We start from the raw sequence: 22,789 nt of genomic DNA on the forward strand, positions 1-22,789 counted from the left end.
TGGGTGAACTTCAGTGGGAGCACCAGCACTTTGCAGTGAAATGCAAGTAATAACACCCATGGAACAAATGTAGAACAATCTAAGACATACTATAATTAAGTGCTAAATTGTGTAGAACAGCTTTTAAGTTCAGAGGAGGAGAACATTAATGAGGAACAATCAAATTAAAAGATTTGTAGAAGAAGGGAGCACTTGAGCTGGGGCTCAAAGACTGAATAGTTTTGCTATTAGAACATTCTAGGCAGGGGAAGCATAATTGAGTTTAGTGACATTCTTATCAACATCCTCAGGGATTATTAAATAGGCTGACTCCTGCGGAGTGGAGACCTTGAAAAGCTTGTGCTTCAAGCAGCCCTCCCTGTATTTTGTTGGGGATTATGGTTACAAGGTGGGAGGGGGACAAGAACATGTGTGCTGTCTTCTGGCTGCATCTCTTAGTTCACATCTCATGTAGTTCCATCATTGGATAAATAAGACAGTCTTCTGAACCAAGTTAATTCCCATTTATTGACCACTGAATTGGTACCGAGAACCATTCCAACTACTCAGGCAGTCAGACCATGAGAAATTATCTTCTTCCTGTTAGGACAATCTAGTGCATAGGATTTGCTGTAAATAACTGGTTTTGGGGGGTAAGTGATAGTGCAGAAATTTCCAGGCTAAATGGTTCGTGAAAATTCAAGGTCAGGGAGGGACTTCGTGTCACAGAGATGTTTGAGCTGGTTCATGATATCTGAATATCAAATTGCCATAGAGACCAGAGGTGAAGTTTTTTCCAGGTAGAGGGAACATCTGAAAAGTCAACAGGTGTTTTCTAAGCACTTTCAGTGTTTAACATCTGGAGGTAGAGGCAAATATCAGTGATGGGCTGTTTGTGAGAGAGGGTGGAAGCATAAACTTCAGGAGGGAGTACCAAGGACAAGACTTTCACAAGAGTTCAGGCCAGAGAAGATTAGGGCCAAAGCTTTAGCATTTGTAGAGAAGGTGAAGATGATACAGACTGATGGCTGAAGATAGAATCTAAGGGACAAGAATGAAAACAGATGGATAAATCGGGTGCTGCCTTTATGCTGTGATCCTAGCTCCTCAGGATGCTGAGATCTGAGGACTGCAGTTTGAAGTCAGCCTGGGTAAGAAAGTCTCTGAGATTCTTATCTCCAATTAACCAGCAAAAAGACATTAATGGAGGTATGACTTAAGTGGTAAAATGCCAGCCCTGAGTGCAAAAAAGCTCAGGGGCAGCACCCAGGCCCTGGTTTCATGTTCCAGTACACATGATAAGGAACAATCAGAAGTTGTATGAGAAGCAGAAAGTATAATGTCACAGAAATCAAGGAAATTTGTAAGAGAGTGGGGCTTGTAAAAGGTGGTGTGTGTGTGTGTGTGTGTGTGTGTGTGTGTGTGTGTGTGCAAACACATACAAGCTCTAGTAATGTCTGTTGTTAGGAGACTATGGTGGAGAGGAACGACCTGAGACCAGATAAGCCAGTTGGGCCCTCATCCACAAGATGGGAATTCAAGTAAAGTTGCAGATGAGTTGAGGTATATCTGCTCTAAGTTGTGGGAACTATCGTGTAAAGCTGATGCCATGTTGCTGGCCAATGCTTGAGTAGTCTGATCTCATCTCCCCATCTTGTCTTTTGTGTTTTGTTTTCCAGCCATTAACGGGTTTCTGTTCTCTAACCTGCCCAGGCTGGACATGTGCAAGGGTGACACGGTGGCCTGGCACCTGCTTGGCCTGGGCACGGAGACTGACGTGCACGGGGTCATGTTCCAAGGCAACACTGTGCAACTTCAGGGCATGAGGAAAGGGGCAGCCATGCTCTTTCCTCACACATTTGTCACAGCCATCATGCAGCCTGACAACCCTGGTAAGTAATGCCTTAGCAGCTCCCTAGGTCTAGAGGGAGTAGGGAGTAGAGGGTGAAAGGTCCAGGGTTGAGAAGAAGCAGCATTTGATGGATGCTGAGGAGGTTCCCAAAACACTTGCCTACTCCATCTTTGTGTTCTGGTTTTGTGGACTCTCCTCAGAGAGAACAGAGCAAGTAGAAGGTAAACGAAGTGCTTTTATGGAAGAAAAGGAGAGAAGCTATCCAGCTTCAGTGCAGTTTTTACAAGGTAGAGCATAGACATGGTCACAGAGACCTTGACATCACACAGCTTTTATAAGGAAGAAGCTCAGTGAGGTGCATCTATAACTCTCTCTCTGTCTCTGTCTCTCTGTGTGTCTCTGTCTCTGTGTCTCTGTCTCTGTCTCTCCCACCACCCCCCCCCCCCGCCTCTCTGTTGCTGGAACAGTTTCAGATCAGAATTCAAAACATAGGAGCTCCAGACCAGGAGCATTCACTGACTTGCTATGTAAGCTTGGTCTAATAATTCCCCTTCTCTGTAGGTAGATTCCTCCCTCCCTCCCTCCCTCCTTTCTTTCCTTCCATCCTCCTCTCCCTTCCATCCATTATTTGTTCTTTATTCCCCTCCACACCCTTTCACAAGTTTGATATTTTACTCCCTTTCTACCTCCACCCTTTATTTTCTGAAGAAATCTGACCAGAATAGTTCTTCAGATTCCCTTTCCGGCATTCCATAATGCAGCAGTATTTTTTTTTCTTGCACTCTCCAAGTGTATTCTTTTTTCAGCCAGTAGGTGGCAATAGTGTTTGTAAGAAAAATCATCAAATCTACGCAATTCCTGCTAAACATTTTAGTCATGTAAAATGCCATTCCTTAATGAAAACAATGCTTCTTAAAAGTTTAAAAGTGTCAATCTGGACCTGAAACACAACCTAAAGGTGATCTTCTCAGACCTTAAGTCCTCATTATTTCTGACCTGGAATATTTTCTTGATCAATTTTAGAAATGTTGACTAAGGGAGCTGAAAGAAACATTTTTTTTCCAGTGAGTTAAGAGTGAGGAATCTCTATGTAAGAGATCATGCTCTCCAACGTTAACCCTAAAGTCCAACCTTAAATTGAATCGCTTTTCTTTAAAGCCAGCCAGGCTCCCAAGCTAGGTATATATGCTTTCACAGTGCCCATACTTTAAATGAATGAAACTAGCCTTGAGCAAAAGAAGCTCAGGAATTGCATCCTGGCTCTGAGTCTAAGCCCCAGGACCAATACAAATACACAGTAAATAATAAACAAACAAACAAATAACATTGTGGTGGGTAGACTGGTGGAAAAGGGGAGGATAGATTTCTTAATAGTGAAGATGGAAGGGTTATTGTTGGTTTTGTTTCTGAATTTTTTAGCTAGCAAAACAAACCATTTCCCTTTTCCTTGCATTTCTAAACCTTTAAAAGTCTTTCTCACCTTAAAGAAGGAGATCCCAGAATGCAGAGAATCAGAACTGATCAGGTCTCTTTTCAATCATTTCAATTCACTTATTTTACTAAAGCATTTAAATTTAAGGCACAGATATCTGGACAAGGGAAAATGAGTTGCTCACAGTAGAGATGTTGCCTCTATATTTTCTGTGTTTCTCTTACTCATTTTTTCATTAAATCCTACTGATATTCCTATATGACCTTTTGAATCTGAAGTCTCCATTCTTTCCCTGGAAATTTGCTCCATGATTAAGATGAGACCACTGTGAATAGTTTTTTGTTTGTTTGTTTTTTTTAAATAGGTGAAGTACCCAATTCAGCAGACAAGCCAGGATCAGAATCTTTGCAACTAGGTAGTGATGAGCAGTGATACACACAGATATGTGTGTGAGCAGCTTGACAGGTGTTTTATAAACATCATTGTTCCCAAGTAAGGTGGTGAATGTCTGTAGTTCTAGTTATTCAGGAGTATGAATTGGGAGGGTAGCTTGAGCTTGTGAGTTTTGAGACCAACCTGAGCATATAGCAAGACCCATCTCAAAAGAAATCCCTAAATATCAGCATGTTATATGTTGGGTGGTTATGATTATGTTTAAAAACACATGTGGAAAAATACCCAGCAAAATGTTAGCAGTTTGTTTTTGGGGTCTATTGGTGATTTTTAAAATCATTTTTATTGGCAGTACTCGAGTTTTGACACAAGGTCTTGCACTTGATATGCAAGTGCTCAATAAGTTGGGCCACATTCCAACCCAACACATATTTTTTGCTCTAAATTTTAATAAGCTTATATTATGCTTAATAGAAAATGACATGCTGTGTTTATAAATATTCTTCTGTGCAGTATGCCTTAGCTCTTTCAATGGAACGACAGATACTAGAGATTTCAGAGACAGGGAAAGTGGCAAATAAAAAGGTTAGAGCTCTAATGTATTCTTTTCTACCAAATCCACATTAGATTTTTCAGCAGCAGAGATAAATTTGATTACTGGTGAAGCCACTTATTACTTCTTTCCTCTCTTTTGGCATTGGGATCTCTCTGTGCTCATTATTTCCATGTTTTCTCTCCTTTCTTGCACATTGTGGCCTGTGGCTAGGATGTGAGAATGAATGAAACAGCTCTTAGACATGGGAAAGGGAGATAGGTATGCCAACATTGTTCATAAGGCTAAAATGAGGTTCTCTGGAAGAGCTATGTAACATACTAGGAACTGAGGCAACCTTTTCCTGACTTTCAGTTTAAGGCCTTGCTAGGAAAGCAGATGTTACTCAAAATGAATTTTTACTTCCCTAGTCACAGAATGTACTTTTAAGAATGATTAAAGAGGTTCTAGATGAAGAGGGAGGGGTGGTGAGGAGAGCACCAGGGCCAGAAGGAACTACATGGGCAGTGGTTGGGAAGCAGCACCTGCCTAGAGTGGGTTGACTCTGCTGATTTCATTCAGGGGTTCTCAGCACAGCAGTGTGCTAAAAAGTGTTTGTAAATGTGAAGACATGTTTCCTTGTCACAGTGTCTGAGTATGGAGGATATGGTACTGGTATTTAGAGAGTAAGAGTCCAAAAGTCAACCTGGACATCGCCAAATGATTATTACTTTGGGAATGGGGATAAATGGAGGCTGAATTTGATCAGTGCATTCTATCTGCATGTGTGGAAATGCCACACTGAGCCACATTAATACATGTTAATCAGATTTTTTCAAGTTTTTTCTTTGTTTTAATTTTGATTATCTTTAAATATTATAAAGCATAATGGAATTCAATTCAGCATGTCAATTTCTGAGTATAGTTCATCTTGATCAATGTCACCCTTTTCATCATTAAGTATGATATATGCAGGAGAGAAATTCAGTGGTGCAACTCTTTTGAACAACTAACTTATGGTCTAAAAACATGAATACCAGGAAGCTGCAACTTGTGCTGTCAAGGAGGATGAGGTTAAGGGAGAAGGTAGATGAATGAAGCAAGAAGGAGGATGGGTAAATGTGGTCATAAAATTCAATGTACATATGTAAAAATAAAACTAGGAAAACTGAGGGGATCACTGGGGTTGGAAGAGATGGGCAGTATCAAAAAATAAAAAAAAATTGTTGGAAATAATTTTGCAGCATGTTTGACATAAGGAAGAACAATTTCACCTCAAATAGTGACAGCATCGCCAAGATGTCGTTTTTTTAAAAATTATTTTATTGTAAAGATACTGTACAGAGCAGTTACAGTTACATGAATAAGGTAATGAGTACATTTATTGTCGAACCTTGATACCTCCTACACTGCCTCTTGAACAGTGTCACTGCTTTCAGCATTGTTTTATTGAGATAAGGGTCTCCCTAACTTTTTACCTGGGCTGGCCTTATATAAATACTGAGTGCTAACCGACTGTATTACTGCAGCCTCTCAGCTGGCCTTAAACCACAGTTTTCCCAATCCAAGATGTCAAGTTTAAAGGAGAAAGGAAGTGGCCAAAGACCCAGTTAGAGGGAGCAGTCCGTGCTAAAGAGCACGGGTTTTATCTTCTAGGTTACAGGAAGCTGTCAAAGGTTTTGTTGCTTTTATTAAGGTGAGAAGAGACAAAATGGGTTTTTATTTCTGTAAGTTTTTTTTATTGTCAAGGTGATGTACAGAGGTGTTACAGTTACATAAGTAAGGTAATCAGTATATTTCTTGTAACCTTATTAGAGAATAGTCCAGATAAAGCCAGGTGCTCATGGTTCATGCCTGTAATCTGAGCTACTCAGGAGTCTGAGATGTGGGGATTGTAGTTGAAAGCCAGCTTGGTCAGGAAAGCGCATGAGACTTTTATTTCCAATTAACTACGAAAAAGCCAGAAGTAGAGCTGTTACTCAAGTGGTAGAACACTTGTCTTGTACTCAAAAGGGACAGCACCCAGGTCTTGAGTTCAAGCCCCAGGGCCAGCATTAAAAAAAAAAGACTATGGGCTGGGAAGGTGGCTCAGTAGTAGAGTGCTTGCCTTTCATGCATGAGGCCCATGGTTTGATTCCTCAGCACCACATAAACAGAAAAAGCTGGAAGTGGTGCTGTGGTTCAAGTGGTAGAGTGCTAGCCTTGAGCTGAAGAGCTGAGGGACAGCACCCAGGCTCAGAGATCAGGCCCCATGACCGACAAAAAAAAAGGAAAAAAGAGTAGTCTGGATAATAGTTTTGACTCGAAAGGACACAGAACCAATAAAGCACAGCAGAGAGATGATGAGAGGCTGCCAATGGATTGTGGCAGTGGAGAAGGAGAGATGGCAGAGCTAAGGAATACTGAACAGAGAAATGACATTGTGGAGAAGCTGAGGAAGAAGCAAGGATGGATGACCTTTCCAGTTTGTATAGTAGATAGATTGTCGTATCATTAGCCAAACAAACAAATGAATGGATTTGGGCTCATCCTAGTTTTAAATTCTCAATGAATTCTAGGTTTTTACATTAATTATTTGTGGGTAGAAATCCCAAGTGTAGAGGAAAAACTTGGGCTCCCAAGGAGTATTTGGATGGCTTTATAATTCAAATCCATAAAGCATAGACTAATAAGAAAGAACATTTAAGGCAGAAGTTGATGTTAAGGATATATAAGGAAGCAGAGAGGCCACAATAATGAGAAAGCAAAGGCTTGGTAAGTGATGCAGGAGGAGACAAGGAAACCAAGAGCAGAGGGTATGTTGAGAAAGAAGTGGTATAACTAAGTTTTCATATGAGAAAAGTCCAGCGATGTTGCTACACAAGGTCATATGACTCTCTCTCATAATGTTTCCACTTGATTATCAGACTTCTTTTTTACCCCAACCCTAATGAATGAGTTTTGGACAGTGTGTACAATCATCCCTTTGCTGACCTGTTCATTTACCAACCATATATTTATTGTATGCTTACTGTGTTGTCAGACTTTGATAGTGAGGTAAATATTTTTGCTGATTTTTGTTCAATACATACATTCATAAATGAACAAGATAATATCAGATAGTGATGCATGTTGTGAAGATAATAAAATGGTGGAGGCACCATATTGGAGAAAGGTGTTCAAAAACTAACTCTGTATGAATGTGACATGTAAATGAGGAGGAAGAGCTATGTGAACATCTCTGAATACACCATTCTAAACAGGTGCAAGTCCTGTAAGGTGGGAACAAGCATGGCTTGATCAAGGGTCAGGAAGAAAGCCAGTAATATGGTTTGAGCATAGAGATCTAGGCAGAGACTGACATAATAGAGGTCAGAGGTTGGTAAGAGTCATATAAAGATTTATAGACCATAGTCAGTAGCTTTGATTTTATCCTAAGGATGAGTGGAACATTTAAAGCAAGATGCCATTGTACTTTGAACTCTATTCATTAAAGATCATCCTACATACTATGTGGATGATGCTTGAGACAGTAGGAGAAGAAGCAGAGAGAATTGGGAAGCTCCTTCAAATTTCCAGGTACGAATTGATGGTGGCTTGCTTGGACTGGAAATGAAAGAATAGGCTTCCTGCTATGTTTACCAGATAAACTAGGATTCCTGGACTCAAGCAACCTTCTTGCCTCAGACTTTTTTCTTTTTGGTTAGTTGTGGGGCTTGAAATCTGGGCCTGGGCACTGTCCCTTAGCTCTTCAGCTTGAGGCAAGCATTCTATCACTTGAGCCACAGTGCCACTCGGTTTTCTGGTGGTTTATTGGAAATAAGTTTCCTGCCTGCACTGGCTTCAAACTGTGATCCCCAGATCTCAGTCTCTTGAGTAGCTAGGATTACAGGCATGAGCCACTGGTGCCTGGCTGTACCTCAGACTTTTAAGAAGCCGGGACTATAGGTGTACACTACTACAACCATCTCTGAAAGGGTAATTGTGAACAAATGTAAGGGGTAATGGAAACAGATCTCTTGAGAAATAGATATACAAAGAAAAGAAAGAACCTTTTTTGAAAGGACAGGAAGACTTAGTGCTTAACTATGTCACTTAGACATAAGTGAATTAGGAATAGAGAGGCCTAGCACATAGAGTAATTTGGGGCTAGAATAGTCAGGGAGGGAATTTGGAAAGAGATGAAATGAATTGGCTCTGAGAAAATGAGTAGACTCTCGTAGATTTGGAGGGTGATATGGGACAAGGGCATTCCAGAAAGGGGGTAATAACATTCCAAAATCAGAATGAGAGTTCGGAGGAACCACCAGAAAAAGATTTAGACTGGACTTACATCTGTAATCCTAGCTACTCAGGAGGTTGAGACCTGAGGTCATAGCTTGAACCTCTTGGCAGGAAAGTCTGTGAGGTTCTTATCTCCAATTAACCACCCCAAAAATGGAAGTAGAGGTGTGACTCAAGTGGTAGAGTGCAAGTCTTGAGTGAAAAAGCTAAAGGAGATCACGATCATCAGTCCCTGAGTTCAAGACCCAAGACCAGCGCCAACAAACAAATAATGAAACCAAAAAAGAAATAAATAGATTTAGTTAGAGTGGTAGTTCTAAAATTTGAATAATGTATGGGAAATGGGGCTGGGTCAATAGTTTATGCTAGCTCACAAAAAGGTTTGAAAGAGAGTTTTGTAGCAATAGGATATTCAACAGTAGGAATAATGGTCCAAGACACTTGGCTTCTTTTGGTCCACACTCTGAGCCTGAATGGCTTCAATGTAGTAATCTGGAGCTTGAGATTAGTCTAGGCAGCTCCATGACACAAAATTCATGACTGGTATTTGAACATTTCACTGTAAAATTCTAGGGTAAACCCTTTCATCAGTAGGTTGCTTTTTTGGTGCCTGTCCTGGGGCTTGAACTCAGGGCATAGGTGCTGTTCTTGACCTTTTCTGCTCAAGGCTAGTGTGGCTAGAATCAAACCTCTTCTGAACTTTTGCTTGTTAAATGAAAATAAAATCTCTCGGATTTACCTGCCCTAACTGGCTTCCTACCATGATCTTCAGATCTTAGCCTCCTGAGTAGCTAGGATGATAGATGTGAGCCACCAGTGCCAGACTCAAGTTGGTTACTTTAGTGGAAGACTACTTTAGCTTTAATTTAGACAGTGAAACTTTTTAGCTAGAACTCTTAAACTCTGAGCTTGTTATTCCATGAATGGATAGAAGATCCTTTTCCTAGACTACCTGTTCTCTGCTGTATGTCTAGGGAGAGCAAATTCTGCAGAGACTTCCTATGTATGTTCTAACTCTGGTTTTGTTTGCTGATCCTTCCTAAGGGACATTTGAGATTTACTGTCAGTCAGGCAACCACAGAGAAGCAGGGATGAAGGCAATATATAATGTCTCTCAGTGTTCTGACCGTCAAGCCAGCCCTCGCCAATACTACCAAGCTTCAAGAATCTACTACATCATGGCAGAAGAGGTGGAGTGGGACTATTGCCCTGACAGGACCTGGGAACTGGAATGGCACAACCAGTCTGAGAAGGACAGGTAAGACCTCAGTAAAGGGGATAGCCCACTTTTCATAGATGATGATACCGAAACTGAGTGGGAAGTGGCAACAACTATCTAAGTTCACCTAATAGGATAACAACAGAAATGAAGACCAGGAACTAGTATGCAGGTCTTCTGAATTCTAGTTCAATGCTTCCTATTTGTTTGATTATTGATTTATTTAGGTAGTACTGGGATTTGAAATGGGGGCTTTTTGCCTGCTAAGCAAGCATTCTATCACTTGAGCTATGTCCTTTAATCCTTTTTGCTTTTAGTTATTTTCATGTATTATCTCATGCTTTTTGCCTGGGCTAACCTTCATCTGTGATCCTCCTACTTTTGCATCCTGCATAACTGAGGTTATAGACATGAACCACAATACCTCATGTGTTTATTGAGATGGAATTCTAACTTTTTGAAAAATCTGTCCTTGAACTGTGAACCTCCTGATGTCCATCTCCTACATACCTGGGATTGCAGGCATGTACCATCATACCCAGCCCTTATTCTGTATTTATTTACTCATAGCTAGAGTAAAAGACCTAACCCACATCCTTGCCCTTCTAGTTAGTTGGAAGTGCTTACCCTGGGACTTAAATTTTATAGAATTTTCTCAAGGAATTAAATGCCTCAAGCTCAGTCATTAGCATACAGACTAACTTGTGTGTCAGAAGAGTCTAAAATAGCTGGGTACCAGTGGCTCATGTCTATAATCCTAGCTACTCAGGAGGCTAAGAGATCTGAGGATTGCATTTGAAGCCAGTCCCTGGCAGGAAAGTGTAGGAGACTCTTATCTCCAATTAACCACCAAGAATCCAGAAGTGGACGTGTGGTTCAAATGATAGCGTGTTAGCCTGGCCCCGAGTTCAAGCCCCAGGACCAGCACACATACAAAACTCTAAAGCAATCTTTAAGTAAGATGGTATTTTATTTATTTACTTAATAGTATATATAAGAATAATCCTGGACTGATAGGGGAACTCTGTCACCATCAACACATCCTTTCATCTCTGAGACCTAGAAGCCCATTATATCTGTAGTCATTCCTAGCATTCAAATCAGGGCAAACAGCATTGCTTTCAAATAGATGACCAGGAACTTATACATGTTTCTTTTTCATGGCCTATTGTCCCAAAGATATCCATAATGCCATCTTCACTTCAGAGAAGCCTGTAGAGATAGGGACATGTAATGTGTGGCTGGACAGCCATGTGCTCAACTAAATCCTATAACTAAGAAAAAAAGTAGAGAAGAGAATCACGGGGACAGATTACTAGTCTCTGCTAGTTTGCTTTACGTGCTTTCACTGTAGTTTGCCAATTCCTTTTTTTTTTTTTTTGGTTGTTTGAGGCTGATGTCTTCTTGCTAAAAAGTTGGATGCTGGTGACTCATGCCTGTAATCCTAGCTACTCAGGAGGCCGAGATCTGAGGATGGTAGTTCAAACTCAACCCAAGCAGGAAAGTCTGAGATTCTTACCTTTAATTACAAAAAAATAAGCTGGAAGTAGAGCTGTGGCTCAAGTAATAGAGTACTAACCTTGAGCAAAAATGCTCAGGGACAGCACTCAGGCCCTGAGTTCAAGCACACACATACACACACACACACTGCTTGATGTGGGAGTTATGAAAAGTGAATTCAATTTCCTTTTCTGAGCCTAGATTTCTCATCTACAAATGTATAGTCAAAAGAACATGACTGGAAAACAGAGGGAAGGAATGACAAGCTTCAACCTAAATCCTGATTATCTTTTAGAATGATATCTTTAGAGATAAATCCTTTTGCCTTTATGCTAGTGATTATACCTCTGAGAGCCATCTACCTTTTAGGCCTATTGGGAATGTCCAGTGATAAAGTGAATAACAAACGCTTGGAAAGCTGGACATCAATGATTAACATCTATAATCCTAGCTACTCAGGAGGCTGAGACCTGAGAATCACAGTTGAAGCCAGCCCAAGCAGACCAATCCTAGAGACTTATCTCCAATTAACCAGCAAAAGGCTGGAAATAGAGGTGTGGCTCAAATGGTATAGCACCAACCTTGATGGAAAAAGCCAAGCAAGAGGATGAGACCCAGAATTCAAGCCCTAGTAGTGACAAAATAGTAATAAAATAAACTCTTTGAACTGGAAATTATCTCATAAGGAGAGATCTGTAAGATCCCATTTCCTATCTGCCTTTCCCCCACCCTGGACCTCTAGCAGCTGAATTTGACCATCTTCTACTTTGTCCTTTAGTCAACATAGTTTTAGGTAAGCCCTCATTAAGACTGTAACTGGGGCCCAGCACTAGTGGCTCACACCTGTAATCTTAACTACTCAGGAGGCTAAGATCTGAGGATTGTGGTTTGAATCCAGCCCGGGTGGAAAGTCTGTGAGACTCTTCTCTCCAGTTAATCACTTGAAAACTGGAAGTAAAGGTATGGCTCAAAGTGGTAGAGCATGAGCTTTGAGCAAAAAAGCTCAAGGATAGTGCCCAAGCCCTGAGTTCAAGTCCCACAACTGACAAAAAAAATGAATGCAACTGGAGCCAAGAAGTTCTTAGCCAAGTGTTCTTGCCATATGATGTATACTACAAAATTTCTCTCTGGGTATTGAAAACCCAGAAGCTTAGATGCTGAAACTATCTTTTTCTTTCATGCCAATATTAGGGCTTCAACTTGGGGCCTCATGTGTTGCTCACTTAGCTTTTATGCTCAAGGCTGGTGCTCTTCCACTTGAGCCACACCTCTTCTTTCAGCTGTTATTTGGAGATAAGAATCTCTTGGAAATAAGAATCTATGTGCTTGAGCAGGCTTTGAACTGTGATTTTCAGATTTCAGCTTCCTGAGTAGCTAGGATTACAGGCATGAACCATCATCTCTAAGTTGACACTTACTGTCTTTAACTGTGGTTATTCTGTTCTGTAATAAATAGTATCTCTACTTTTTTTTTGGGGGGGGGTGGTCCGGTCGTGGGGCCTGAACTCTGGGCCTGGGCGCTGTCCCTCAGCTCTTCAGCTCAAGGCTAATGCTCTACCACTTGAGCCACAGTGCCACTTCCGGCTTTTTTCTTTTTTGCTTATGTGGTGCTGAGGAATCGAGCCCAGGGCCTCAGGCATGCAAGGCAAGCGCTCTATCACTGAGCCACCTTCCCAGCCCCAGTATATCTACTTTTAATTATCTTAATCACCCTCTCTTCATTATTGAGCTGACTCTATTTATATACCTTAATGAATTTTCATAGATTATTTTAATCAATTGTTTTTGTTAAGTAACTCATAAATTCTGACTGATAAAAGGATGCATGGTGTAATTAGTTAGCTCTTTTTGTTGTGTGCCAGCCCTGGGGCTTGAACCCAGGGCTTGGGCAGTGTTGTTGAGTTTCTTTTATACAAGGCTAGTGCTCTATCACTTGAGTGACGGTTCTTTTTATGTGAATTTCTAGTACTTCTATAATGAGTAATTTAAGATTAATGGGGGACAATTGTTATGCAGCCAATGTGTAGGACAGTCTAACATTAGAAGGATTTAGAGCCATATCTTTCATATGTGATATTTGAATGGTTTTAACTTAAATTACTCATATCTAAAAATGATAGCTGAAGTCCAGGTACTGATAACACTTTAATTCTTCCAGTTATGGTCATGTTTTCCTGAGCAATAAGGATGGGCTCTTAGGTTCCAAATACAAGAAAGCTGTCTTCCGGGAGTACACTGATGGTACATTCAAGAACCCTCAGCCAAGATCTGGAGCAGAGGAGCATTTGGGAATCATGGGTAGGGAACCTTCACTTCTGTCTTAGCCTCTAAAAGCCTGAGCTGCTTCTAGAGTTGCTATGTCCTATCAGGATGGACTGCCCCTTCCCCATTCAAACATTTGTTTATGATATACTAGAACAATGGCTCATTGTCCAAAGGAGCCATAAAAATAAGCACTAAAGGAGAAGCTGATTCTGCTGCAACCTGATCCAATGTTTTGTATAACTTTGGAGTATGAGGTCCCTCCTGCCTAGAGGCAGGAAACCTTAGGAACATCCAAAATGGAAAAGTAATAGGGAAACCAGTATTACCCCTATACTGCAGGTTAATTACCATGGTAGTTCTTTTGCTTTTGTATTGCTTTTGTAAGGCCCAATGAGTTTCTTTATGTTCATTCTGATACACAGGGATGCACTGGGCTCTGAAAAGACCTCAGCTCTTCAAAGTTCTATAAAAAAAAAAAACAAACTCATTTCTTACTGGAATGCTTGCACAGAACTTGGAATCTTGACAGCCTTGGTTTATTAGAGGTAGATCACTGGGGTGGGAGAAAGTGGGAGTAATTGAAGGCATAATTGTGTTGTTAGAGTTCCCTCATGATAAAGATGGTAACGTAAATATAAAGACTAATCTAAAAATGGAGCCATGCCTTTCACTCTCAGAAGGATCTTGGGTCAGGGCAGACATAGTTCACAAGTATGCCCTTTACATTCTTAGCATACATTAGATTTACAAGGGGGGATTCCATTGTCACATTTCTATGCATGTTTATACTGTAACCCAATCAGTTTCCTAACTCTATCAATCACTCTGCCTTAGCTCCTCCTTGCTTGCTACTACAAAGTCACCAGGTTTCATTGTTCTGTTTTCATACATGCAATCAATCTACTTCAACCATATTGATTCTCTTTCATCTTCTCTGTTATCCCAACTCTGTTTTTCAAATATCTACTCCTCCAACTAAGCCTGTTTTTTTTTCTCCTTCCCCCAGTCCCTACTGATCAACAATTTCATGGGGTTTTTTATGCTGCTTTCATGCATAGTTGCAGTGGATTTAAAAATTATTCACCCTTTTTCTTTACCTCTTCTTCCTTCATCTTTTCCTTCTAAGTAGTCCTTTAGTTAGATTCATGTTGTGATTACCCATATATATTTATACATATAAATATATGCTTATATATAATTGTGTATGCATGTATATATACACATATGTTCATGCTCATGAATATATATATCTCTTTTAGGTGTAACTTCCACATATAAGGAAAAACATAGGATAGTTTGTTTTTGGATCTTGACATGTCTCATTCAATATGGTGTCCTCCAATTCCATCTATATTTCTACAAGTGACATTTTGTTTTTCTTTATGGTTGTATAATAATCCACAGTGGGTACACACACACACACACACACACACACACACACACACACACACAAAACACACACATCTCTTGTTGATATGACTTTTATGTAGTGCTTCCTAGTCCACTCCCCCCACTAATGAATGGTTTTCTTTTTTTGCATGTATTAGGTCCACTTATCAGAGGAGAAGTTGGTGATATCCTGACTGTGGTATTCAAGAACAATGCCAGTCGTCCCTACTCTGTGCATGCCCATGGAGTTCTAGAATCTAATACTGGCAGGCTGCAGGCTGCTGAGCCTGGTGAGTAAGGACACTTAGTGAAGGGACAAAACACTTTTGCTTCAGTATTCAAGCTTATTTCTTTAAAATTTATTCTCTTGGGCTAGAGTATAAGGTAAAGTACTGGCCCAACAAGAATGTGAACTTGGGTTTGGTCCATAGCATAAAAAAACAAAATCCCTTGGTATAATATGCTGTGGTAGAATGCATTATTGCATGTGTAAGGTATTTGGTTTGATCACTAGGATCACATATGCAGATGAAGGTGTGTGCTCAATCATTAGTTTGAAAACACTACTAAACTTTCAGATTCATGTGTTTGTTAAAAGAGATTTCTAGCCTCTTGCTCCAAAGTCTGATTCAGTGCTTCAGGATTCCAATTTGTTAATTAAGTTGTCATGCTTTGAGTTCAGGAACTACATGTTGAAGACTACTGACATAAAGCCCCGGAAGGAAGCTTTTAGGAGAAGGGAAGTATGAAGGAATAAGCAAAAGGGAATTGTTGATGAAGGCTAATATGTAAGAGGGGTGGAAGTTGGAGTAGGGTAGAACGGATATATTTTCCAAAGATCAATAAGGCAAAATAGAAAAGGTTTGTGAGCAATTGGATACTGAAAGTAAGAAAGATAAGAATTCTTTTTTTTTGGGGGGGGTGGTTCGGTCGTGGGGCCTGACCTGAGCGCTGTCCCTCAGCTCTTCAGCTCAAGGCGAGCCCTCTACCACTTGAGCCACAGCGCCACTTACGGCTTTTTTCTTTTTGCTTATGTGGTGCTGGGGAATCAAGCCCAGGGCCTCATGCATGCAAGGCAAGCGCTCTACCACTGAGCCACCTTCCCAGCCCAAGAATTCTTTTTTTTAAAAAAAATTATTGTAAAGGTGATGCACAAAGGGGCTACAGTTACATAAGTCAGGTAATGAGTACATTTCTTTTTGAACAGTATTATCCCCTCCCTCATTTTCTCTCATTTACCCCCTTGACTACCCTTCCCTCCCAAGTTGTAAAGTTTATTTCCAACATAGTGTTTAGTAAGTACCCCTCTCACATTGGTTCATCCTTTGTATCACTGTTTCTGTAATTCTCCTTCCCTTCCCCAAATCAGATAAACTTATATATGAGACAAAGTATACAGAAATAAAAAACAGTGACAACAGGGAATAAAACAAAGGGAGGAAAAAGAAAAAAAGCAATAACAAAGCAATACACTAAAAAAACCTCTTGATTCCATTTCTTGGAGTTCATTTTGATAATCATCATTTTATGTCATCATACACACATATTTATTGAGCTATTGTGATCCTCTGCTAAGAATACCCTAGACATATTCTAGTTATTACAAATGAGGGAAACCATGAAGCCTGGCTTGCTTTACTTAATACAATTTTTTTAAAGTCTTTCCATTTCCTTATGAATGTGACAATGTGATTCCTTTGATGGAAACATAGAATTCATATATATATATATATACATATATATATATGTATATATATATGTATATATATATACATATATATATCTCACGTTTTCTTGATCCATTCACCTACTTAGGGGCATCTGGGAATGAATTGCACTGATAGCTCACAACTGTAATCTAGTTCTCAGGAGGATGATATCTGAAGATTATGATATAGAGCCAGCTTGGGAAGAAAAATCTGTGAGACTCATCTCCAATTAACCACCAAAAGCCAAAAATGGAGCTGTGGCCAACTATGAGCAAAATAGCTAGGGAGCAACACCCAGACTCTGAGTTCAAGCTCTAGTTCTGACACAAAAATAATAGATAATAGTTCAAATCATTATTATGTATGCTATCAAGCAGTGATTAACATATAGTGACATAAACTTTGAACTAGAAGTGAAACTTAGAGAAAAAATTCTACCATCATTTAAGAGTAGATAATTTACTGTAAATAGATATACAGTAATTCTAATCAATATTGCAATTGGATATTTTTGTTATGAAACACAATGTTCATATATCAAGTTCATTTAGGAAGACAAAAAGTTGCTTAGCATGGACAAGATCCTGAGTTGGAACCCCAGGATCACACAAAGCAAGAAGGAGGAGGAGGAAGAAGAAGAGGAGGAAAAGATTTTTTTTATATCGGTCATAGGGCTTGAACTCTGGGCCTGGGCAATGTCCTTCAGCTCTTCAGCTCAAGGCAAGCGCTCTACCACTTGAACCACAGCACCACTTCTGGTTTTCTGAGTGGTTTATTGGAGTTAAGAGTCTCACAGCCTTTCCTCTCCAGGCTGGCTTTGAACCACAATCCTCACATCTCAGCTTCCTGAGTAGCTAGGATTACAAGTTTGAACCACCAGTTCCCGGCTAAGACTTTCCTTTTTAATTTAATAAAACACTGACTAGCACAATCTAATAGTATGACATTATTAAAAAAGATACAACTAGAACACCAAAAAAGTCAACATAATATAAAAGACCTTGATACCAAAACAAGCTCTGCTTTTGTGATTAACAATGAGAATGTTACTCCTTACATCATTGCTCACCCCATCTTTTACTTTTCTACCTCCTCCTCCTCCTCCCACAGTAGCTCCACAATGGGAGAGATTAGTAATCTTAGTGACAACCCAAGATCTTAGCTGGTCAGTATCTTATTAGTAGGAAGGTTTTTCTTCCCATCTCTTCCCCTTCCCTTCCCATTCATCCAACCCTTTCTCCTTCTGTTCCTTTCTCTTTTGTGTACTGGTATTAGGGCTTGAACTCAGTGCCTCCACTTCTTTTGACACTCTTGCCATTTGAGCCAGTCTATTTCCAGCATTTTGGTAATTAATTGAAGATAAGAGACACTGGAATTTTCTACCTGGGATAGCTTCAAACAAAAATGATCAAATGTCAGCCTCTTGAGTAAGATTACAGTTGTGAGCCACCAACACTTGGCTGGATTGATGTTTCTTTATCTCAGAACTCCTAATTATGCTGCCCAGCTGCTTGCATTGTGATCTGTTGACCTGTGCCTGCAACTGGGTGAGCTGGATGTGTTTATTAACACAGGTTCATGGCACACCTAATTATCTTAGTTTAATGGAATCAGAAAGAAGAAGTCTTGATTAGGCCTCTACATCAAAGTTTTGTTCTATAATTCATCTGTTAGCAAAGTTCTGCAGCAGGGGTTAGTAGACATTAGCTTAGCTATTAAATACTTTGGTTCTCATTTGACTACCATTCTTCATCGTTTCCATAGTGACTCAAATGAGAAGGAGCCATTTAACTAGACTTTCTTACCATCATGGAATGACACCATCATAATAGCATTGAAATTTTGACTCTCATATTTAAGTCTCTCTCTCTCTCTCTCTCTCTCTCTCTCTCTATATATATATATATATATATATATGTATATATATATATATATGCTTAATATTATAAAAAGTTAGCATTTCAAGGGAAAAGGGAAAAGTTGATCAACATGATTTTAGGACAAGTAGTTATCTACTAGGGGAAAATAAAACTTGTTCTCTGACTATTACCACATGCTAAAATAAATTGCATATAGATTAAATGTAAAAGTATCTTAAAGAGAACTAAAAAATGTAAGTAAACATTTACTTGGATTCTGTGTGTGGATAAGTTTTTACAATTTGGGGGAAGGTAGGTGGTCCTAGGTGAAATCATCTTGCTTGCTTATGGCTGACTATCACTTCCGGTGGAGTTTTGTGCCTTTTCTTTGGCTGAACTGGCCTTGAACCTCTGGATCTCAGTTTCTTGAGTAGCTAGGATTTCAGGCATAGCCACTGGTGCCTGGCTTGTTTCCACAACTTTAAAATTCACTTTACTTTAAAAAAATTGTTGTTGCTATTCCAGTTCTAAGGCTTGAACTCAGGGCTGGGTCACTGTCCCTGGGCTTGTTTTGCTCAAGGCTAGTGCTCTACCATTTGAGTCACAGCTCCACTTCTGGCTTTTTAGTGGCTAGTTGGAAATAAGAATCTAATTGGCTGGGTATCAGTGGCTCACGGCTGTAATCCGAGCTATGTAGGAGGCTGAGATGTGAGGATCAAGGTTTGAAGCTAGCCCAGGCAGGAAACTCCATGATACTCTTACCTCCAATTAACTATAAGAAATCAGGAATTAAAGCTGTGGCTCAAGTGGTAGGGCACTAGCCTTGAGAAAAATGCTGAGGGAATGTGCCCAGGCCCTGAGTTTAAGCCCCAGGACTGGCATACACATACAAAAAGAGTATCATGGACTTTCCTGTGCAGCCTGGCTTTGGACTACGACCTTTGGATCTCATCCTCCTGAGAAGCTAGGATTACAGGCATGAGCCACCAGAGCCTGCCTGGCTCCTTTACTTTTCACTTGTATTTTCCTTTACCAGTTCGAGTATGTTAAAACAGATACTGTAAATAGTTTGTTTAGTGGATTATGAGAACATGAATCAGATTATATGGACAGAAGTATAGAAAGAAGTTGTGGAAATGAAAATCAAGAGTATCAACCACTTAGTTTTGAAGACTTGTCTGTGGAGTTGGAGGGGGGTTTCAGAATTTAGGATCCAGGGAAGATTTTTAAGTGTATTCTAGACTTGTCCAGTGCCATAGCCATTAATCACATGTGGGTATTAACATTAAAAGGAACTGGCCAGAGGAGATGGCTTAGTTCTGTAAATCTTAGTTCCTTTTGAGGTAAAGATGGAAGCATTTCAGTTCAAGATCAGCCAGGTTCACAAAAAGTTGTCAAGACCCTATCTCAGGAATAAATGAGGGATGGTAGTTCTTGCTTGTAATCCCACTATGTAGGAAGCATAAGTAGAAGGATTATCTGAGGCTAGCCTCGATATAAAGTACTCTATCTAAAAAAAAAACAAACTGAAAGCAAAAAAGACTAAAGGTATGGCTTAGGTGGTAAAATGCTTGTGTAGAAAGTAAAAGGCCCTAAGTTCAAGTCATTACCAAGAAGTTAAAATCAGTTTAAAAATTCAGTTCCTTGTTATAGTTGCACATGGGTTTGATATTGTCTTGCACAATAAATCTCTCTGATCTGCACCAACTTCAGTATTTTTTCTTCAGTGACAAATGATAAAGCCTCATCAAGTATCATTTTTCTTTATTCAGGCTCTGAATCCCATTCCTTCTTCCTTTTTAATTACCCTACTCCTTTGATTACTGTTTTTCTTACTCCCAATAGTTTCTACATCTCTGCTGGATCACTGAGATTAGCATATGTTCATGCTCTAATACCGTCAAACAGAGGGGTTTTCCTGGTTTATGGGAGGAAAGCAAATTTGTGGATTCATATGCAAGCAAGGCCATAGGTGTTATGAAGGTAGGTATTATAGCAGAAGAGTTTGGAGCAAAAGAAAACTGGAGCAAAAGAGGTTTTGGAGCAAAAGAAATTACTAACTCAGAGTGTGGAAAAGCAAGCTATTTGTTTATCTATGTTTTCATTGACACACAATAATTGTACATATTTATGGGTTACAATGTGCTACTTTTATCTATGTGTGTATTATACAATGTTAAAATCATGGTAATTAACGTATTCATTACAATCAAACATTTATAATTGCTTTGTGGCAAGAGCATTCAAAAATACCCTCTTCTAGCTACTTTAAAAGATACATTACATTATGGTACAAAGTTACAATTAGATAGGAGGAATAAATTCTGATGTGCTATTACACAAGCTTTTCTGCTGAACAGTGTAAAGGACCCATCTGAGGTTTCTTATAATGAATTCAAACTCATACCAGTCTTGTTTATTATATCTTTGAGGTTTTTATTTTTTAATTTTTAAATTGGCAATGTTTTTTTAAATTATATTTTCAGTGTTACTAGAGATATGGTGTAATGTGTATTAGTCATAGGGGGTTTAGATTTTCCTTTTCAGAAGGGCAATTTGGCAATGCATGTCAAGATTAGAACTTTCTATCCCCTTTGACTCATTAATTCCACCTTGAGACTTTCATTCCAAGGAAATAATCATAGATGTATTTAAAGATTTATGGGCAAAACATTATCCATAATAGGAAAATTTACAACCCAAATGCCCAATATGGGAAAAAACAGTTAAATTATGGTAAATTCATAAGATGCTGAATTACATAGCTATTAAGCTCATATCTGTGAAATATCTAATGATATTGGAAAATACTAATGATGTAAAGTTAAATCAAATGTCAGGCTTTAAAACTATTTCAAAATATTGTAATTTTATAAAATGAGAAAATATGTACATGTATGCATAAATACATATACCTATGCATCTATGTAAATCTGCATATGTACATATATCTATATGCAGCAAAAAGAAATAGCTAAGTATTGATTTTTATGTAACAGGATTTCAATGGCTTTAGTACTCTGTTTTTATAGATTCTGAAATATTCAGTATTGCACATGTTTTATTTGTACATAGTTTTAAAAATTTATTTTTAATCATAGAAGTAATACACGAGTGCATTCTCATAATAAAATATTCAAATGGTACAGATAAGCGGAATTCCCCTTTGGTCTTACTCTCTTCTCAGAGGTAACGCATATTTCCTTCTGGACCTTTCTCTCTACATTTATGCACATTTACACTTAAGTTACTTTATATTACTAATAAACAATGGCTATTGGTTTCTCTCATTTTCAAAAAAAAATTGAGTAGAGAAATATAAACTAATGAAAAAGACCAAAAGGACATGCCTGAATGATGTCTGAACCAGAGGCAGAGCAATATTTTGCTATCAAAAACAATTTAAATAGGGTATCAGAAACTGCAAAGGATAAAATATTACTTTAATTTCAGCTCCATCCTCAGTCCCAACTTACCTTTAGGTAGCCAAGTAGTCTTTATGTCCATGACTAACAAGACAGGTTGACTTTGGAAGTTGTTTTGAGATAATGAAACTAGACTGGAATGCAGTCCAATATGAGAAATGCCAGAGAAAGTGTGTGGGAAATAACATGCTTTAATTAACTCATAATCCTTCAAATACAAAATTTCTTTAATTACCAAGCCACCTGTTACTCTTAAGTTCTTCAGTGCAGCCAGACCCAATAGTTTTAGATACTTTTCCTTGATGAGGAAATGGGTGTTTAACATTAGGACAGGTGGGTATTAAAATTCACAGGATTGCTTTCCTAGCTTGGAACATATTAGATGTAAATGTAGGTTGCAGCAACAAAAGGAATAAGACCAGGTTTGGGGCCTTCAGTGAATATGGAGAAGTCAGACACAGCTATTTCTGTTCATTAAGCTATGATATGAAAGCTGGTTTTCAAAGTTCAAGTGCTAAGCTGAATTATGAGATAGATCAGGTCTCAGAGGCAGAAATATAGCAGATAAAAAGCTTGGAAAAGAGTAACACAGTATCAGGAGCTAAGTGAGGAGGTTCCTGGGGATATTATCAAGGTGGGAAACATTTGTGTATTTTTCCAGTGGTTAGATAATAACACTTTGGTTTGGCTTGTTTTTTTTTTTGGTCTGGTCGTGGGGCCTGAATTCTGTGCCTGGGCGCTGTCCCTCAGTTTTTCAGCTCAAGGCTAGCACTCTACCACTTGAGCCACAGCGCCACTTCTGGCTTTTTTTTCTGCTTATGTGGTGCTGAGGAATCGAACCCAGGGCCTCATGTATGCAAAGCAAGCGCTCTACCACTGAGCCACCTTCCCAGCCCCTGGCTTATGTTTTGAAGTACAAAACCACGTTAGACCCGGTAGGGTTCCCAATTGTGCGTGTATGTGTGTGTATGT

At 39.3% G+C, this 22,789-nt stretch overlaps 1 protein-coding gene across 2 annotated transcripts in view; it reads left to right on the forward strand.

Annotated features, from left to right (window-relative positions):
- The window catches only part of Heph (hephaestin), an 86,240-nt gene that overhangs the window by 42,304 nt on the left and 21,147 nt on the right, over positions 1-22,789 (forward strand). For both annotated transcript variants that reach the window (XM_042670910.1, XM_042670911.1), the window contains exons 12-15: positions 1,659-1,871; positions 9,496-9,709; positions 13,329-13,468; positions 14,983-15,114. In XM_042670910.1, coding sequence (XP_042526844.1) covers positions 1,659-1,871; positions 9,496-9,709; positions 13,329-13,468; positions 14,983-15,114 — 699 coding nt within the window. The remainder of the gene's footprint in view (positions 1-1,658; positions 1,872-9,495; positions 9,710-13,328; positions 13,469-14,982; positions 15,115-22,789) is intronic.

This window comes from Dipodomys spectabilis, unplaced genomic scaffold (assembly GCF_019054845.1).
Source record: "Dipodomys spectabilis isolate Male_0828 unplaced genomic scaffold, ASM1905484v1 ptg000586l, whole genome shotgun sequence".
NCBI lineage: Eukaryota > Metazoa > Chordata > Mammalia > Rodentia > Heteromyidae > Dipodomys > Dipodomys spectabilis.